At 37.6% G+C, this 15,452-nt stretch overlaps 1 protein-coding gene across 4 annotated transcripts in view; it reads left to right on the top strand.

Annotated features, from left to right (window-relative positions):
* Positions 1-15,452, top strand: part of MKLN1 (muskelin 1) — a 392,713-nt gene that overhangs the window by 310,680 nt on the left and 66,581 nt on the right. For all 4 annotated transcript variants that reach the window (XM_033194309.1, XM_033194310.1, XM_033194311.1 and 1 more), the window contains one exon: positions 11,154-11,266. In XM_033194309.1, the coding sequence (XP_033050200.1) occupies positions 11,154-11,266 (113 nt within the window). The remainder of the gene's footprint in view (positions 1-11,153; positions 11,267-15,452) is intronic.

The raw sequence follows: 15,452 nt of genomic DNA, 5'->3' as shown, positions 1-15,452 counted from the left end.
GAAAAATTGTCTCATTAGGATCAGAGAAAGGGAAGAAGAAATAGAAAGAGATGGCTGGGTGCGGTGGCTTACGCCTATAATCCCAGCATTTTGGGAGGCTGAGGCGGGTGGATCACCTGAGGTCAGGAGTTCTAAACCAGCCTGGCCAACATGGTAAAACCCCATCTCTACTAAAAATACAAAAATTAGCCGGGCGTGGTGGCAGGTGCCTGTAATCCCAGCTACTCAGGGGGCCGAGGCAGGAGAATTGCTTGAACCCAGGAGGCGGAGGTTGCAGTGAGCCAAGATTGCGCCATCATACTCCAGCCTGGGGGACAAGAGCAAGACTTTGTCTCAAAAAACAAAAAAAATTGGAAATAAATCGGGGGTGTTCAATCTTTTGGCTTCCCTGGGCCACATTGGAAGAATTGTCTTGGACCACACATAAAATACACTAATGATAGCTTATGAGCTTAAAAAAAAGATCACAAAAAAAAGTCTCATAATATTTTAAGAAAGTTTACAAATTTATGTTGGGCCACATTGAAAGCCATTCTGGGCCTTGTGCAGCCCATGGGCTGCAGGTTGGACAAGCTTGAGATAAGTGGTAGTAGAGCCAGAAGGATGGCAGAATGCCACATTTCATGACGTGACTCTTTCTTTACTCACCAAATTCTTAGAAGTTTTCTCTAGTAAAATTGATTTGGGAGTTGATTTTTATTTATTTATTTTGTGGTAGAAACTGGTGAGACAATTAGGTTGGGGTTCAAACTGAGGTAGGGCAGTAGTGAGGCAACTTCTGTGGATTCCAGTGTCTGGAAGCAGAGAGAAATACGAGGAAAGATGCCCTGGAACTCAATAGGAAAAGCTCTGAACTTTCACAACACTAAAATTATGGTTCAGGTTAAATTAAACAGGTCTCTGGTTGTGCATGTGGGTAATCCAGGAATCTGATCAGGAGAAAACAAAAGAAACCAGAAAACACTATTCAGAAGTCTAACAACTTTCACACCGTGGCATTCCCAATCTTTTGTCTCAGCTAGCTATTGCTGTCCATTTTTTGTTCTCATGATAGTCTTTAAATGGTGTGCAAAATTTTTGTCTTTGTGTAGTTTTCTGAGAAGATTCATTTTATATATATATATATATATATATTTTTTTTTTTTTTTTTTTTTTTTTTAGATAGAGTCTCGCTCTGTTGCCCAGGCTGGAGTGCCGTGGCGTGATCTCGGTTCACTGCAACCTCTGCCTCTGGGGTTCAAGCGATTCTTCTGTCAAAGCCTCCCAAGTAGCTGGGGTTATAGGCACCCACCCAGCTAATTTTTGTATTTTTAGTAAGACACTGTTCTGCCATGTTGGCCAGGCTGGTCCTGAACTTCTGACCTCAAGTGACCATCCTGTCTTGGCCTCCCAAAGTGCTGGGATTACATACATGAGCCATCGTGCCTGGCCTCATTACAGATATTCTTAAAGAGCTTAATCCCTTAATTTTTGACATTTTATGGTAAGTACTGCTGAACCAGGTATTCAAATAAAGTGTCTTCATACAGGTGATATTCATTATTGAACAGATATTATTACAAAGTAAAACATTGCCACCTTTCTACTACTCTTGGTTTTTTTCCAGAATTTTTGTTGCTAGATCAGAGATGTGTGAGAAAGAGAGTGGTAAGAGGTGAAGTCAGAGAAATAGTTGGGGAGACAAATTGTGTTGAGTTTTTTAGGACTTTGTTTGGGACTTTAACCTATGTGCAGAGTGAAGTGGGAAGCCATTGTTGGGTTTAAGAAACGCTATGAACTGACCTTGCAGTTTAACAAAACAAATTGAGTGAAGGGCAGTGAGTCCTTTAAGGAGCCTGTTGCTCATCTGAGAAGTGATTATAGCATTGGCTTATACCAGAATGGTAGTAGTAATGTTGAAAATTGGTCACGTTTTGGATGTATTTTAAAAGGTATCATATAGAGCTGACAGGATTTTTTGAGGAACTGGATGAGGAGTGTGAAAAAAAGAAGCTAAGGATGACTTAAAGTTTTGACCTGAACAATTAGAAAAATGGTGTAACCATTCTCTAAGATGGGTACGAGAGGATCCCATATGGTGGGTTGTTCGGCAACTTGATTTGAGACAAGTTAAGTCTGAGATGCCAGTTAGACATCTACATAGGTATGTCAAGTAAGCAGTTGGATATATTAGTTTGAGGTTCAGGAGATAGATCTAAGCAAAATAATAATTCCCTCTGTATGTATGTAACACTGTTCAAACCATTATTACTACAATAATTTCCACATTGGGCCGGGCGCGGTGGCTCAAGCCTGTAATCCCAGCACTTTGGGAGGCCGAGACGGGTGGATCATGAGGTCAGGAGATCGAGACCATCCTGGCTAACACGGTGAAACCCCGTCTCTACTAAAAAATACAAAAAACTAGCCGGGCGAGGTGGCGGGCGCCTGTAGTCCCAGCTACTTGGGAGGCTGAGGCAGGAGAATGGCGTAAAACCAGGAGGCAGAGCTTGCAGTGAGCTGAGATCTAGCCACTGCACCCCAGCCTGGGCGACAGAGCCAGACTCCGTCCCCCCAAAAAAAAAAAGTCCACATTGTTTTAGAGTTGTTCACATAGGTATTGTGTATACCATTTCTGTCTCTCCAGCTTCCCAGCCCCCATGGACAAGGGGGAAGGCCAAGGATCTTGCCTCATTTATTTTTATGACTATAGGGCCTAGTATGGAGTAGACATGCACTAAATATTTGTTGGATTGGACCAAAGTTTTAAAATTCATTTTCCTTTGGGTAGAAAGAAAAATATGTTCTGTGGTGGATCTGTTTTATTGGTTATATTCAAACATATTTAAATTTTCGGATTCTGCTTGTTATACCATTTAGACTATGCTTCCCAAAGCTGTAATTATCATTACTTTGGGATCTAGGTAGAAAAACTAATTACAGAGCTTTGCATTTGTTAAAGTAAAATTTGTTGCTTTCTGAACTTGGTTTGGGCTCAAGTGCAGAGTCTGGTATATCCTTGGGTTTTTCTCTCCAAAATTTCTTCTCTGTTTCTGTTATGACTATTAGTAGCATGATTTACTGAGGGCTTTCATATACTGTTAGTATTTATTTAATCATTTAGGTACCATAGCTGTGTTATTGATCAGCAGTTATCTTAATTATCAGGTTGATCTTAATGACTTCCAAAGAGATTGTGTTTATCATCAATCTTTGAAAGAACCTTTCTAGTCGGATCTTAATGATATGGCAGCCAAATATAATAGGTAGGTGTTAAATTTGTGGGAAGGAAAGATGGGTGTCTGACATCCCTGAGATTGAATCCTGGCTCTAACCTTGACTTCTTGTTCAATCTTGAATGAATTGTATTGATTTAAATGGTGATAATAACCTAAGTAATTGTGAGAGTTAAATGAAATAATGTATTTTATATATGCGTATATTATTTATATAACATGCATTTGATATGCCATATATTAATATGCAGCAGTGATTAATTATGCTGAGATAATTTTATATAACTCAAAGGAATTTTCTTTTTTGTGTGTGTGTAATTGGACAAAATTTCACTATGAAAATGTTTTGAAGTAATTAAAAAATTTTTGAAAAAGTTTAAAACAATTTGAAAAGCAGTGTTGAGGGGAAAAAGTAACTCACTCATAATTCCACATTCTAAAAAACCAATGTTATTTTGGTAAATTTGTTTAATCTTTTATGTAATTGGTGCCTTAGGGAAGGGAAACCATAAATATATTTATAATATTTTTGAGACAAAATACTAACGTGCATATAAGAATTTTGTTGATGAAGATCAGGTAGGTTTAGTAGTAAAGAATAACTTTCTCTAAGTAGAGTTTGAACAACCAGGAAATTCCATGTTAACAAAATTGGTGCATAAGTAGTAAAATATAGTTTAAAGAAGCTCAGTTATTATTTTAAATATGCATTTTGAAGTTTTCCAGCACAAGGGTTCTTTATCTGTTGAAGTTGGGTGCAACATGTTGTCTATTTGCAAATTTTTTCTAGGAAGAGAATCCATGGCTTCAGATAATCAAAGAGACTCTTATTAACTCACAAAATTAAGAACACTGGCCAGACATGGTAGCTCATACCTATAATCCCAGAGTTTTGGATGCCGAGATGGAAGGATCACTTGAGGCTGGGAGTTCGAGTTCAGCCTGGGCAACATAGCAAGACCTCTGTCTCTACAAAATATTTTTTTAAATTAGCCAGGCGTGGTGACATGTGCCTGTGGTCCCAGCTGTGTGGGAGGCTAAGGCTTGGATAGCTTGAGCCCAGAAGTTCGAGGCTGCAGTGAGCTATGATTGTGCCACTGCACTCCAGTCCAGGCAACAGAGCAAGATTCTGTCTCTAGAAATTTTTTTTTAAAAAGAACACCTTCACTAGAGTAAAACTTCATAAAGTTAATTTTAGCTTATTTAACATGGCTTATATTTTAAAGCAATTGTTGCTTCCCGGTGTTTCATATACCTTGTTTTCTTAGATATTAGAAACTTAGTAGTACATAGATTTTATTTTCTTTTTTTAGTCTATAGGGTTTTTTCCCCCCATATTGCTGCCTTCTCTAAGGATACAGTGACCATTTTAAAAGGTGTATGATGGCACAAATTTTATTACTTAATTTTCAAAGCTTTTTTCCATCCTAAGGGAGTCCTATCATTCATGCCATGGTAGAGAAGGAATGTTGTATTTTGTCCTACTGGATTTGTCCTACTGGATCAGTTTTATTAATTGTAATCCCTGTACCTGGCATCTCTCCATTTAAGATTCTTCAACTGTGACTTAGTTTTCAACTGAGATAAGAACAGTGAATAGAAAGAGAGAAAAGCCATGTCTATTTTGTGTCAGTGTGGAAGTCTGCTGAGTTAGAAATGTATTAATAAATTTCCATTATGTTAGGCTGTTCCTTGTTGTGTAACACTCATTACATTTTGAGAACCTACAGTTTAAGCCTTTTTCTTCTTTCTCAATCAGAACAGGTATGAAGACTTAGGCAAAGCTCTAATATTTGGTATCTACAAAAGAAGTTGATGGAGAGTTGCTTGTCACTTGGAAGAACCCTTCTGTAGAAATTTGAACCTTTAACTATTCTGTAGCTATTATATAAAAGTGCTTTTATTTATTATTTTTATTTTATTTATTTATTTATTTTTTTGAGACGGAGTCTTGCTCTTGTCGTCCAGGCTGGAGTGCAATGGCGCAATCTCAGCTCACCGTAACCTCCACATCCTGGGTTCAAGCGATTCTCCTGCCTCAGCCTCCCGAGTAGGTGGGATTACAGGCATGTGCCACCACGCCCGGCTAATTTTGTATTTTTAGGAGAGCCAAGGTTTCTCCATGTTGGTCAGGCTGGTCTTGATCTCCCGACCTCAGGTGATCCTCCCGCCTCGGCCTCCCAAAGTGCTGGGATTACAGGAGTGAGCCACCACGTCCAGCCTGAAAGTGCTTTTATTTTGTGGTACCACATACAGTTTTTCTTGATGTTCCTTAAAGAAACTTGAAGGGAGTGCCTAAACATGGGTTTTGGTTGCTATTACGAATTTATTCATGTGGCTGTATTTCTGAAAGTAATGTGCATCTTTCTTTTACACAGTTAACAGAAAGTAATTCTGAAATGCAGACTTCATTAAGAATACAAAGTATATTGTCATAGGCATAACATTGAGCCCATTAGCAAGGAAAGTGACTGTATGTTGAATTTACCCAAAAGATTTAGATAGTGTTGTAACCATAGCTTTACGTAAGAATACAGTTCTATTTAAAAAGGGAGGCAGTGAATCCAGTTGATAATCTGCTGGGTCATGATACTTCAAGGGGATGGCTTAAGAAGGGAAGGGTAAAGAGCATATAAAATATTTTCCCCCTTACCATTTATTTCTCTCTTCAAAAATTGTCATGTTAATTTAAGTCTTACTAAACTTCACTTTTAGAAGGATTTACACTCTTCATCTAATTATTATAGAGTTTTATTTCTGTCTTAAAGATAAATTTGTGTTTCTTAAAACCTTTTTTAAAAAAAATTTTGTTTTTCTGTCAGTGTCTAAACTAAGAATTAAGGTAACTTCTTTCACCAGCCTGTTAACCCTTCCCCTACCTCTTCTTTTTGATACATGAATTTTGTCTAAGTTTTGGGTCAGGGCTATGTCAATGCATAGTATATGCATCTTATACAGTGTCAAAGTGGAAAAACTGGAAAACTGATTTAATTGCAAAAGCAGTGTGCCATCTTGTGGAGGGTTATGCAATCAGCACAGTCTGATTTATCCTAAAAATCAAAGAAGACAGATATTGCACTTGGGCACTAAAAATAAAAAGCCTGTTGCATTGTGCAAAAAGACACTGAGATATCTTTATATACCTTACATTTCTACATTATTTTTAGTGCATATAAGATGTGTAGATTAGTACTACTGGTAGTAGGTAGCTCCAGAGTTTGTTTTGTACTGGTACCAAATTGGTACATGTAGTATACCAAAGAATATGGTTGAATTTTAGCTTTTGTGGCCTAAGTAATGAAAAATAGATTGATTGGTGATTGATTGACTCAGTGTTTTAGAATGAAATTTGTTTGACATTTCGAACATAAGCTATTACTGGCCACTTTACCGCCAATCCCTGTCATTCTCAACTCCTTCAGTCAGTCCTGTATGCTGCAAGTTCAGATGTTACCTTGTTACCCCTCTGCCTAAGATCTTCTGTGGCTTCTCTACTGTCTGTGTGGAATCACGTTCAAAGCCCTTATCCTGTTATTTAATCCCTTCCATGATCTGGACTGCCTGTCTTTTAACCTCCTCTCCACCTCCTACCTGTGCTTTCTTTTAAATCAAACAGTATATTTATTCATCATACAGTTTAACCATTTAACATGCATTCTTTAATTTAATTTAATTCTCACAGCAGCTTTATGGGATGGACACTGTATCACATCTTAGAGACTGAGAAACCAATAGTTAAGGAACTGTGTAGTGATCACATAGCTGTGGTCATAGAGCCAGGATTGTAGCCAGGATTTGCCTGACGAGAGTACATGTTCCTTAAAACACTTTTGATGTGTTTTTCTGTCTCTATACTTTTGTTACTCTTTTTACTCTGCTTGAAAAGCCCTCTGTTGTTGTTGTTGTTGTTCTGTATCCTGCCTTCCTGCTGGTGCATAGGTCAAATACCACTGTCACCATGAAATCTCTTCTGAGTCCCCTCAGCCAGATATACTCTCTTCCCTCTTTTGAACCCTCGTGGTGCTTTTTACCTTGTTTACCTTTCTTATGACATTTAGTCTGCCTTGCGTTATGTTGATCTGTTTGCCTGTTGATATTCTTGACTAGATTGTAAGTTCCTTGAGGATAGGGACTGGGGACTATGTCTTCTTTCTTTTTAATTCTCTAAAGTGCTTTGCTAATTCTCAGTACTCAAAAAGTGTTGAATAAACGTTCCTCAAAGTGCTGGGAGAAATGGATAGACACTATAGCCTATACCCCATTCAGAAAAAATATAGAGAAGGGGTGAAGGGGTTGCTCCTTGAAGAGGATTGTACTGTCCCAGATGTAAATGAATTATTACAGAGCGTATAAGCACGAGAATGCGCTTCCCTAACTAATCTACTACCCTGCTGCAAATATTAATAGTTTTTTTTCTCCTTTTTACTTCCTTACTTCTCTCTACAGGTTTCTCCAGTTATATCCATAATTTTTAAAGGTCTTTGATATCCTTTGTACATTAAATAATACCTTTCTGGTGTCTGTTTCTGGATAATAGTTCTTCTTTGCATGACTTAAATAATTAGATGAATTAATTAAAATTTTTGTTATGCATTTTCATTCAGGTATGTCAGAAGGCTCAGTTTCCATCCGATTCATTTAATTTTACTATTAAACTTCAGTTGGGACCACAAAGCCTTCATGGATAGGAATGACATCTTGGCTTAATTCCATTAGGATGCTTACTGCGTGCCAGATTTTATTTTGCTCAGCTATCAATGAGGCTGTTGTGGAAATGTGGGTTTTCTTTGCTGTGAGAATTTATGCGTACAAAGAGACCTGCTTTTCAGAAAGAACACTGAGAACCCAGAGCCCAAGAGGAAGGGTTATTAAAGTTAATGAACCAGGGTAACCTTATCCAGAGGGTACCCAGAAACACTGTAAAACAAAAGGTCAATTGCTATTGCTATTTTAGTTATATACCCCCTCTCCAGGCTTCAGAATTTAACAGGGTTAATTTCCTTTTAGTGAGGCCTTGGCAAATAATTTTTAAGCCAGATGAAAATTCTTTAATTTTTTTTTTTGCTGTAAAATTATGTGTCTGAGTATTACCGTGTGCCATTTTGGAAACAGAATGTTACTTAACTGATGATAATGGATTGTTTTATAGTTCCAAGATAGGACAGTTTTTTTGGTAGTTTAAAATAATTGGCATTATTTCACACTTATACAGTGCCAAAAGTGTTTTTATGTACTGAATTAGGCATGTAGTCAGTTATAATATCATTTTTATTGTACTTAGTAACTATAGAGTATTTTTCATTTTTATGCATATTTTAAAGGTAGAAATGATGTTCGTACTTGTCAGCCTTCAGAATGTTTTCACGTAACTTTCTTTTTTTTTTAAGATGGAGTCTCGCTGTATTGCCCAGGCTGGAGTGAAGTGGTGCAATCTCAGCTCACAGAAGCCTCCACCTCCTGGGTTCAAGCGATTCTCCTACCTCAGCCTCTTGAGTAGCTGGGATTACAGATGTGTGCCACCATGAAAGGCTAATTTTTGTATTTTTGGTAGAGATGGGATTTCACCATGTTGACCAGGCTGGTCTCGAACTCCCGACCTCAGATGAGCCACTGTGCCTGGCCTCATGTAACTTATATCTTTTTTTTTTTTTTTTTTTTTGAGGCAGAGTCTCGCTCTGTCGCCCAGGCTGGAGTGCAGTGGCGCGATCTCGGCTCACTGCAAGCTCCGCCTCCCGGTTCACGCCATTCTCCTGCCTCAGCCTCCTGAGTAGCTGGGACTACAGGCGCCCGCCACCGCGCCCGGCTAATTTTTTTGTATTTTTTTTTGGTAGAGACGGGGTTTCACCATGGTCTCGATCTCCTGACCTTGTGATCCGCCCGCCTCGGCCTCCCAAAGTGCTGGGATTACAGGCTTGAGCCACCGCGCCCGGCCCATGTAACTTATATCTGAAGGACTTCACAACACTGAGAGTTTTGCAGACGAAAAAACTAAAACCTAGGAGGTTTAAATGATCTGTATTGATCACCCAGTTAGTACTAGAACGTAGTCGTGTTCCAGTGGCCTGTTCTTATCCAGAAAACAGTGAAACATTTTTTTTTTATTTCCCCAGGTATTTGGGGGATAGAAGAGACAAATCACTTGAAAAATTACTTAGAGTTTGAAATTATATGCAAATATGACAGCAATCTTGTAGAAGATAGCCTAACTCTGTGAATGACAAAAGGTTTTCTTAAATAGTCTTCTGGTATTTCCAAGTACGCTTTGAATTGTAACCCTGCATGGTGGGATGTAACTTAGATGCCAGCTTCCGTATATACAGGCCTAAAGTGTGTTAGTTAGAGAGTACATGACTTTACAGTTTTCATATAGTGTTTTATTTAACATTAAAAGATAATCATTGGTGAGCTTATACAACTGGTAGACTTAAAACAGTTACAAGGGGAACTATTTGAAGAAAGGAAACAACTTTTTTTGTGTGTTTTGTTTTTTGAGACAGAGTCTCACACTGTCACCCCAGGCTGGAGTGCAGTGGCGTGATCTCAGCTCACTGCAACCTCCGCCTCCCAGGTTTAAGTGATTCTCCTGCCTCAGCCTCCTGAATAGCTGGGATTACAGGCGCCCGTCACCACACCTGGCTAATTTTTTTGTATGTTTAGTAGAAACAGGGTTTCACTGTGTTGGCCAGGCTGGTCTCAAACACCTAACCTCATGATGCACCCGCCTCAGTTCCCGAAAAGTGCTGGGATTACAGGCGTGAGCCACCGCGCCCAGTTGGAAACGCACTATTATTGCATAAAGAAAGGGCCAGATGGGGTGGCTCCTGCCTATAATCCCAGCACTTTGGGAGGCTGAGACAGGAGGATTGCTTGAGGCCAGGAGTTCAATAGCAGCCTGGACAACATAGTGAGCCCCTGTCTGTACCCCCACCACCCCCCAGAAAAAAAGTTAGCTGGGCATGGTGGCACATGCTTGTAGTCCCAGCTACTCCAGAGGCTGGATCGGGGGGATTGCTTGAACCCAGGAGGCTGCAGTGAGCTATGATTGCACCACTGCACTCCAGCCTGGGTAACAGAGAGAGACCCAGTCTCAAAATAAATGAATAATGAAAATAAAGAAGGATCTGTGATACACAATGTTATATGTAAAGATTCATTATTCAGTGAGCAAGAAAATCAATTTTGTCAGTGATAAAGTCTGTGAATATAGTAGACATTTCAGAGTCAGAAGAAACCAAATTCTCAAGATACTTAGAATGACTTAAAGGATAATTTCTGATGAGTTAAAAGTACTACCATATATTTGGAAAAATTTTCCCCAGTTTTTATAGGAATATCAAAGCTATGGATCTCTTTTTCTTAAGATATCTAATTTTAACTGAAAGCTAGTTTTAGCCATTGTTTTTGATATAGCAGTAGAGAGAAATTACCTTTAATATGACTTTTTTCAAAAACAGCTAAATGTTCTTATGCTATACTTTTACACTATATATTCCTCTGGAGTTTTTATTTTTTACAATCTGAATTTAAAAATTCCATAGCGGATAAAAAGTGGCTACATTATTAAGAAGCTGATAAATGTAAAGTTTTCAAGGCCAAACACAGAAGCTCCAAACCAGCTGCACATTAGATTTTTCTGGGATACTTTGCAAATACAGACTCATTTTTATCCATTGAAAACCTGTGCAATCAGAATCTTGGGAGATGCCTCCTACTTATCTGTATTTTTATAAATCTCTCAAAATAGTGGTTCTGCAGCATCCATTCATGCTTAGGATATACTAGTCTAGTATATATTTGAGAGAGTTACCAGGTTAAAATTTTTATTTTAAAATTTATTTAGATGTGCCTTCGTAAGTGGTCTTAGAAGCAGCTGTAGGTTTGGGTGCCTATGCTTATTTTGTCCTTTTTTTTAAACACATATTTTTCCGATTTTCATAGAGACTGTTTATTTGTTTGGTGGCTGGGATGGAACACAAGATCTTGCTGACTTCTGGGCGTACAGTGTGAAGGAGAACCAGTGGACGTGTATCTCTAGAGACACTGAAAAAGAGGCAAGTTCTCAGACTTTTCATCCATCTCTATTACAGTAGGGGCGTAGATGTGCAGTTGTTTTTCGGTGTGATTATATTCTTCACTAATGTCTATCAACAGTAGTAGCAATAGAGTTTGTGGTAAACAGATTTTTTTTAAGTACTCTTGAATTTCAGCTTCTATAACTGGCTCTTCAGCTACTGATACACAACCAAATCTGTTTTATAGAGAGAGATAGAAATGGGGATTTTTATATCATTTTGTTTTTAAACTGCGTTAGCCTAGAAATGTAACTGTGTAGCTATCTTTTTTTGCTCATGTCTCCACTACCTCTATTCTTATTTTTAACGTTCATCTTATTTTTATTTCTTCTGCAATATGTGCTTTTGACACTCTCACTATCTCACTATTTTGGCCCCTGTTATTTTATTATATGTCAGTTTTCATAAATGATATATCTTTTGTTAAAATTGTACATATGTATGCATGTGCATGTCTGTGTATGCACATATACATAAAGCATTTCCATAGTGAATAAGATGGCTTAGGTTTATGGCTTTGAATTAAGTGCATGATTATATCCTGGAGTAAAGCAAATATTGATTCATTTATTATTTTTTCAAATCATTATAGAACATTTTAATTGCACTCTCCATTTAAACTGTCTCAGGATATAAAGTGAAAAATGAACTGTAAGAAAACAGTAGGAGCCTCAAATGAAAAGGAGATAAAAAGGCCTAATTCATAACCCACTGATTTTGATCTAGGAAGGCCATTTCCAAAGATCTAGTGCTGTGTCTTTAATCCTGGGGAACTAGGTTCTTGCTTACTCTGAAACTATGTTAATAAAAACTGTTCAGGGATTAATCACTGGACAGTTTTTATTTTTCAAATACATGTTGAAATTCTGATTTACTTTTCTTACCCCTGGGAAAGGATAGGTAAGTGGCCTTCCTTTTTCAGTATTGAAGTACTGTTTTCTGAAATTATTATTTCTGTCTTCAACAACAAAAGGCAAATCTTAAAAAAAAATTAACTTTTTTCTACTAAAGTATCGTAAATCTAGGGTGATGACCTCTGTAATTATTCTTGTGTTAAGCCTAGGTTTCATCCTAAAATCCTCTTCTTCAGTGAATGTGTCTAATTAGTGCCTAAGATCCAACAGTTCTCCAAGTGCCTGGCATGATCCAACAGGTCATCCAATACCACATTTCAAATGTGTTTTCCTCTCCATTCCTTTTGGCAGTTTTTTCAACTTTATGGTTTCTTACACTTTTTATGTCTCCATTGTTGACCTATTCTCTGTTCATCAACACAGTCTTTAAAAAGCATATTTGGGCTTGGTGTGGTGGCTTACACCTATAATCACAGCATTTTGGGAGGCCAAGGCAGGAGAATTGCTTGAGGACTGGAGGTGGAGACTGCAGTGGGCCATTACTGTGACATTGCCTCCAGCCTGGGTGACAGAGCAAGACCCTATCTCAAAACGAAAACAAGGCTGGGCACAGTGACTCATGCCTGTAATCCCAGCACTTTGGGAGGCTGAGGCCAGCAGATCACCTGAGCTCAGTAGTTCGAGACCAGCCTGACCAACATGGTGAAACCCCATCACTACTAAAAATAGAAACTAGCTGGGCATGGTAGCAGGTGCCTGTAATCCCAGCTACCTGGAAGACTGAAGCAGGAGAATCCCTTGAACCCAGGAGGTGGAGGTTGCAGTGAGCTGAGATGGTGCCACTGCACTCCAGCCTGGGTAACAGAGTAAGACTGTCTCAAAAAAAAAAAAAAAAAAACAAAAACAAGTCCCCCAAATACTGTATTTGATCCTATGACACCTCTACTTAAACCCTGTGGTTAGCTTCAGCCTTTGTTTCAGTTATTGTTTACACAGTTGATTACATTACAAGCACTCATAAAACTTCAGTGGCATATAGTAATAAGCATTTATTCGCTCATGAGTCTACAGGTTGGCTCGGTCATTCTTTTGGTTTTGGCTGGGCTCATTAATTTGTCTAGGAGTCAGCTATCTATCAGCTGATCTAGCATGGTTTCAACTGGGACTGCCTGGCTCTGTTTTATATAGGCTAGCCAGAGCTTGTTTTCATGGCAGGTGCTGGGCTGCAAAGGGGATGAAGTAGACAGGAGCAATCCATCAATTTTTTCTTTCCCTGATAGCAAAAAGGAATCATGTAACCAAGTCCAGAGTCAATTGGTGCAGGATACTATTAAAGGTCATAGATATAGGAAATTGTAAATAACAACAACAATAATAAAACAATTTATTTATCTCAGTTCCTTTTGCTTGGAAAATTTGGAGTAAAATTTGGAGTAAAAACTCCAAATTTCTCATCAAGATTTGCTACTCAATTTCTTTTCCAGCCTCATCTCCTGTGTGCCAGTTATAGTTGCTGGAATTATTCAACTTTCTCACCTGTGTCCTTTGGCAATGTTGTTTTCCTTGTTTGGAATTAACAGAGGATCTCCCCCTAACCTTACCTAGTAAATACCCACTTATTCTTTAAAACTCAGTTCAGACTTCACTTTCTCTGTAAAGCCTTTCTTGACCTGCCAAGAAGAATTAAAAGCTTCCTTTGATGTGCTCACTTAACCCCTTTTAATACTTGAATGGCTTACTATAATGATTGATTTATATTCATGTTTCCCTATCTGAATTCCTTAAAGGCATGAATGACATTCTTTAAAATGTATGTATTTTAAGGATGTGCACATTCTTACTCTTTAGTGAGTAAGTAGGTGAGGTAAGTTAAATGAGAAATTAATACCAGAGAAAAGGGAACGATAAATACAAAATCCAGAGAGGGTCGGGGGTTTAAAGGTAATATTAAATGTTATTCTTCTAAAGCTAGATATCGGTACATAACTTCATTCTGTTATTTTTTATACCATATACATATATTGTAAGTAATATTTATAATGCAATAAGTAATTATTTTAAAACTCGTGCTGCTAAAATATAGAGATTATTTTGATGAGAACACTTTCTATTAGTTCAAAGTCAGTAGAGATAAGTAACGTGGTGATTCAGTACCAGAGCTGAGATTTATTATAGTTAATTAATAGACTCATAAAAACCTTTTGTTGATCTTTCTGTGAATTGAATGATAATATGTATCTAGCATAAATGCTCATTCCTTTCAAAATTGAACAGTTAGTAGTTCATATATCTAATTTTCCATACCGGTGAGTGCCAGTTGCTGTTTGATGAGACCCCAGAGTATGTATTTTAGAAGCATGATAAACAATTAAAAAGCAAAATTAATTTAATTCACTTTAATTAACTTAAATATGTACCTAATAACACATTTAGGAGATTGAAGGATAAGAGGATAGCTCAGCTCTCAAAGAGAATGATTACTTTAGGCTAGGCTGAGGTGGGATGATCACTTGGGCCTGGGAGGTTGAGGCTATAGTGAGCCATGATAGCACAACTGCACTCCAGCCTGGGCGACAGAACAAGGCCCTATCTCAAAAAATAAGTAAGTAAAAAATTTTAAAAGAGAATAAGTATTTTAAATGTTCACGTACGTATGCAAGTAAGCTTTTATAGGTTCAAAACGAATGTATTGTTTTTTAAAGTAGTCAATGAAGGCCATTTTTATTAGCTTCAATCTAGTTCCTAGATTCTTTTTTAAGATTAACTATAAAAATCCAATATTTTATAATGTGGCTATAAGCTATGATTATTAATGAAAACAAATTTACAGCAAGAGGTATCTTGGAAAAGGCTGGATTATATTTTTTTCATAAAGGGAGGGTGGGAAAATGTTCTTTACTTTTGTTTGTTGTTTAAATCATATCTCCATTTTCTTGAGTATTCACAGAATTGTAGCATTTGAAGGAATTAGACATGGCTCTTGTTGGATTTTACTTGTAATAGTGCTTCTCAAGCTTTGTGGTCTCAGGGTCCGTTTAGACCTTTAAACAAAAACCCATTGGTGTTCTTAGTGCTGAGTACTTTAAATATTTTTAATCAATTTTAAATAATAGTAATAAACCTATTACAGGTGGATATAAAATATTTTATTAAAAATACCTTTCGAAAAATGAGAAATGTGGCATTGTTTTGCATTTTTATAAATCTCTTTAATGTCTAGCTAAGGCAGCTAGATTCTCATATCTTCTACATTTACTGTCTTACAACATGTTTTACATGTGAAATACATGAAGAGAGTTGGACCTCATAGT

The sequence above is a fragment of the Trachypithecus francoisi genome, unplaced genomic scaffold (assembly GCF_009764315.1).
Source record: "Trachypithecus francoisi isolate TF-2019V2 unplaced genomic scaffold, Tfra_2.0 Lachesis_group4, whole genome shotgun sequence".
NCBI lineage: Eukaryota > Metazoa > Chordata > Mammalia > Primates > Cercopithecidae > Trachypithecus > Trachypithecus francoisi.
Note: the sequence above shows the minus strand (reverse complement) of the source record. Positions and strands in the feature narration are given on the sequence as shown.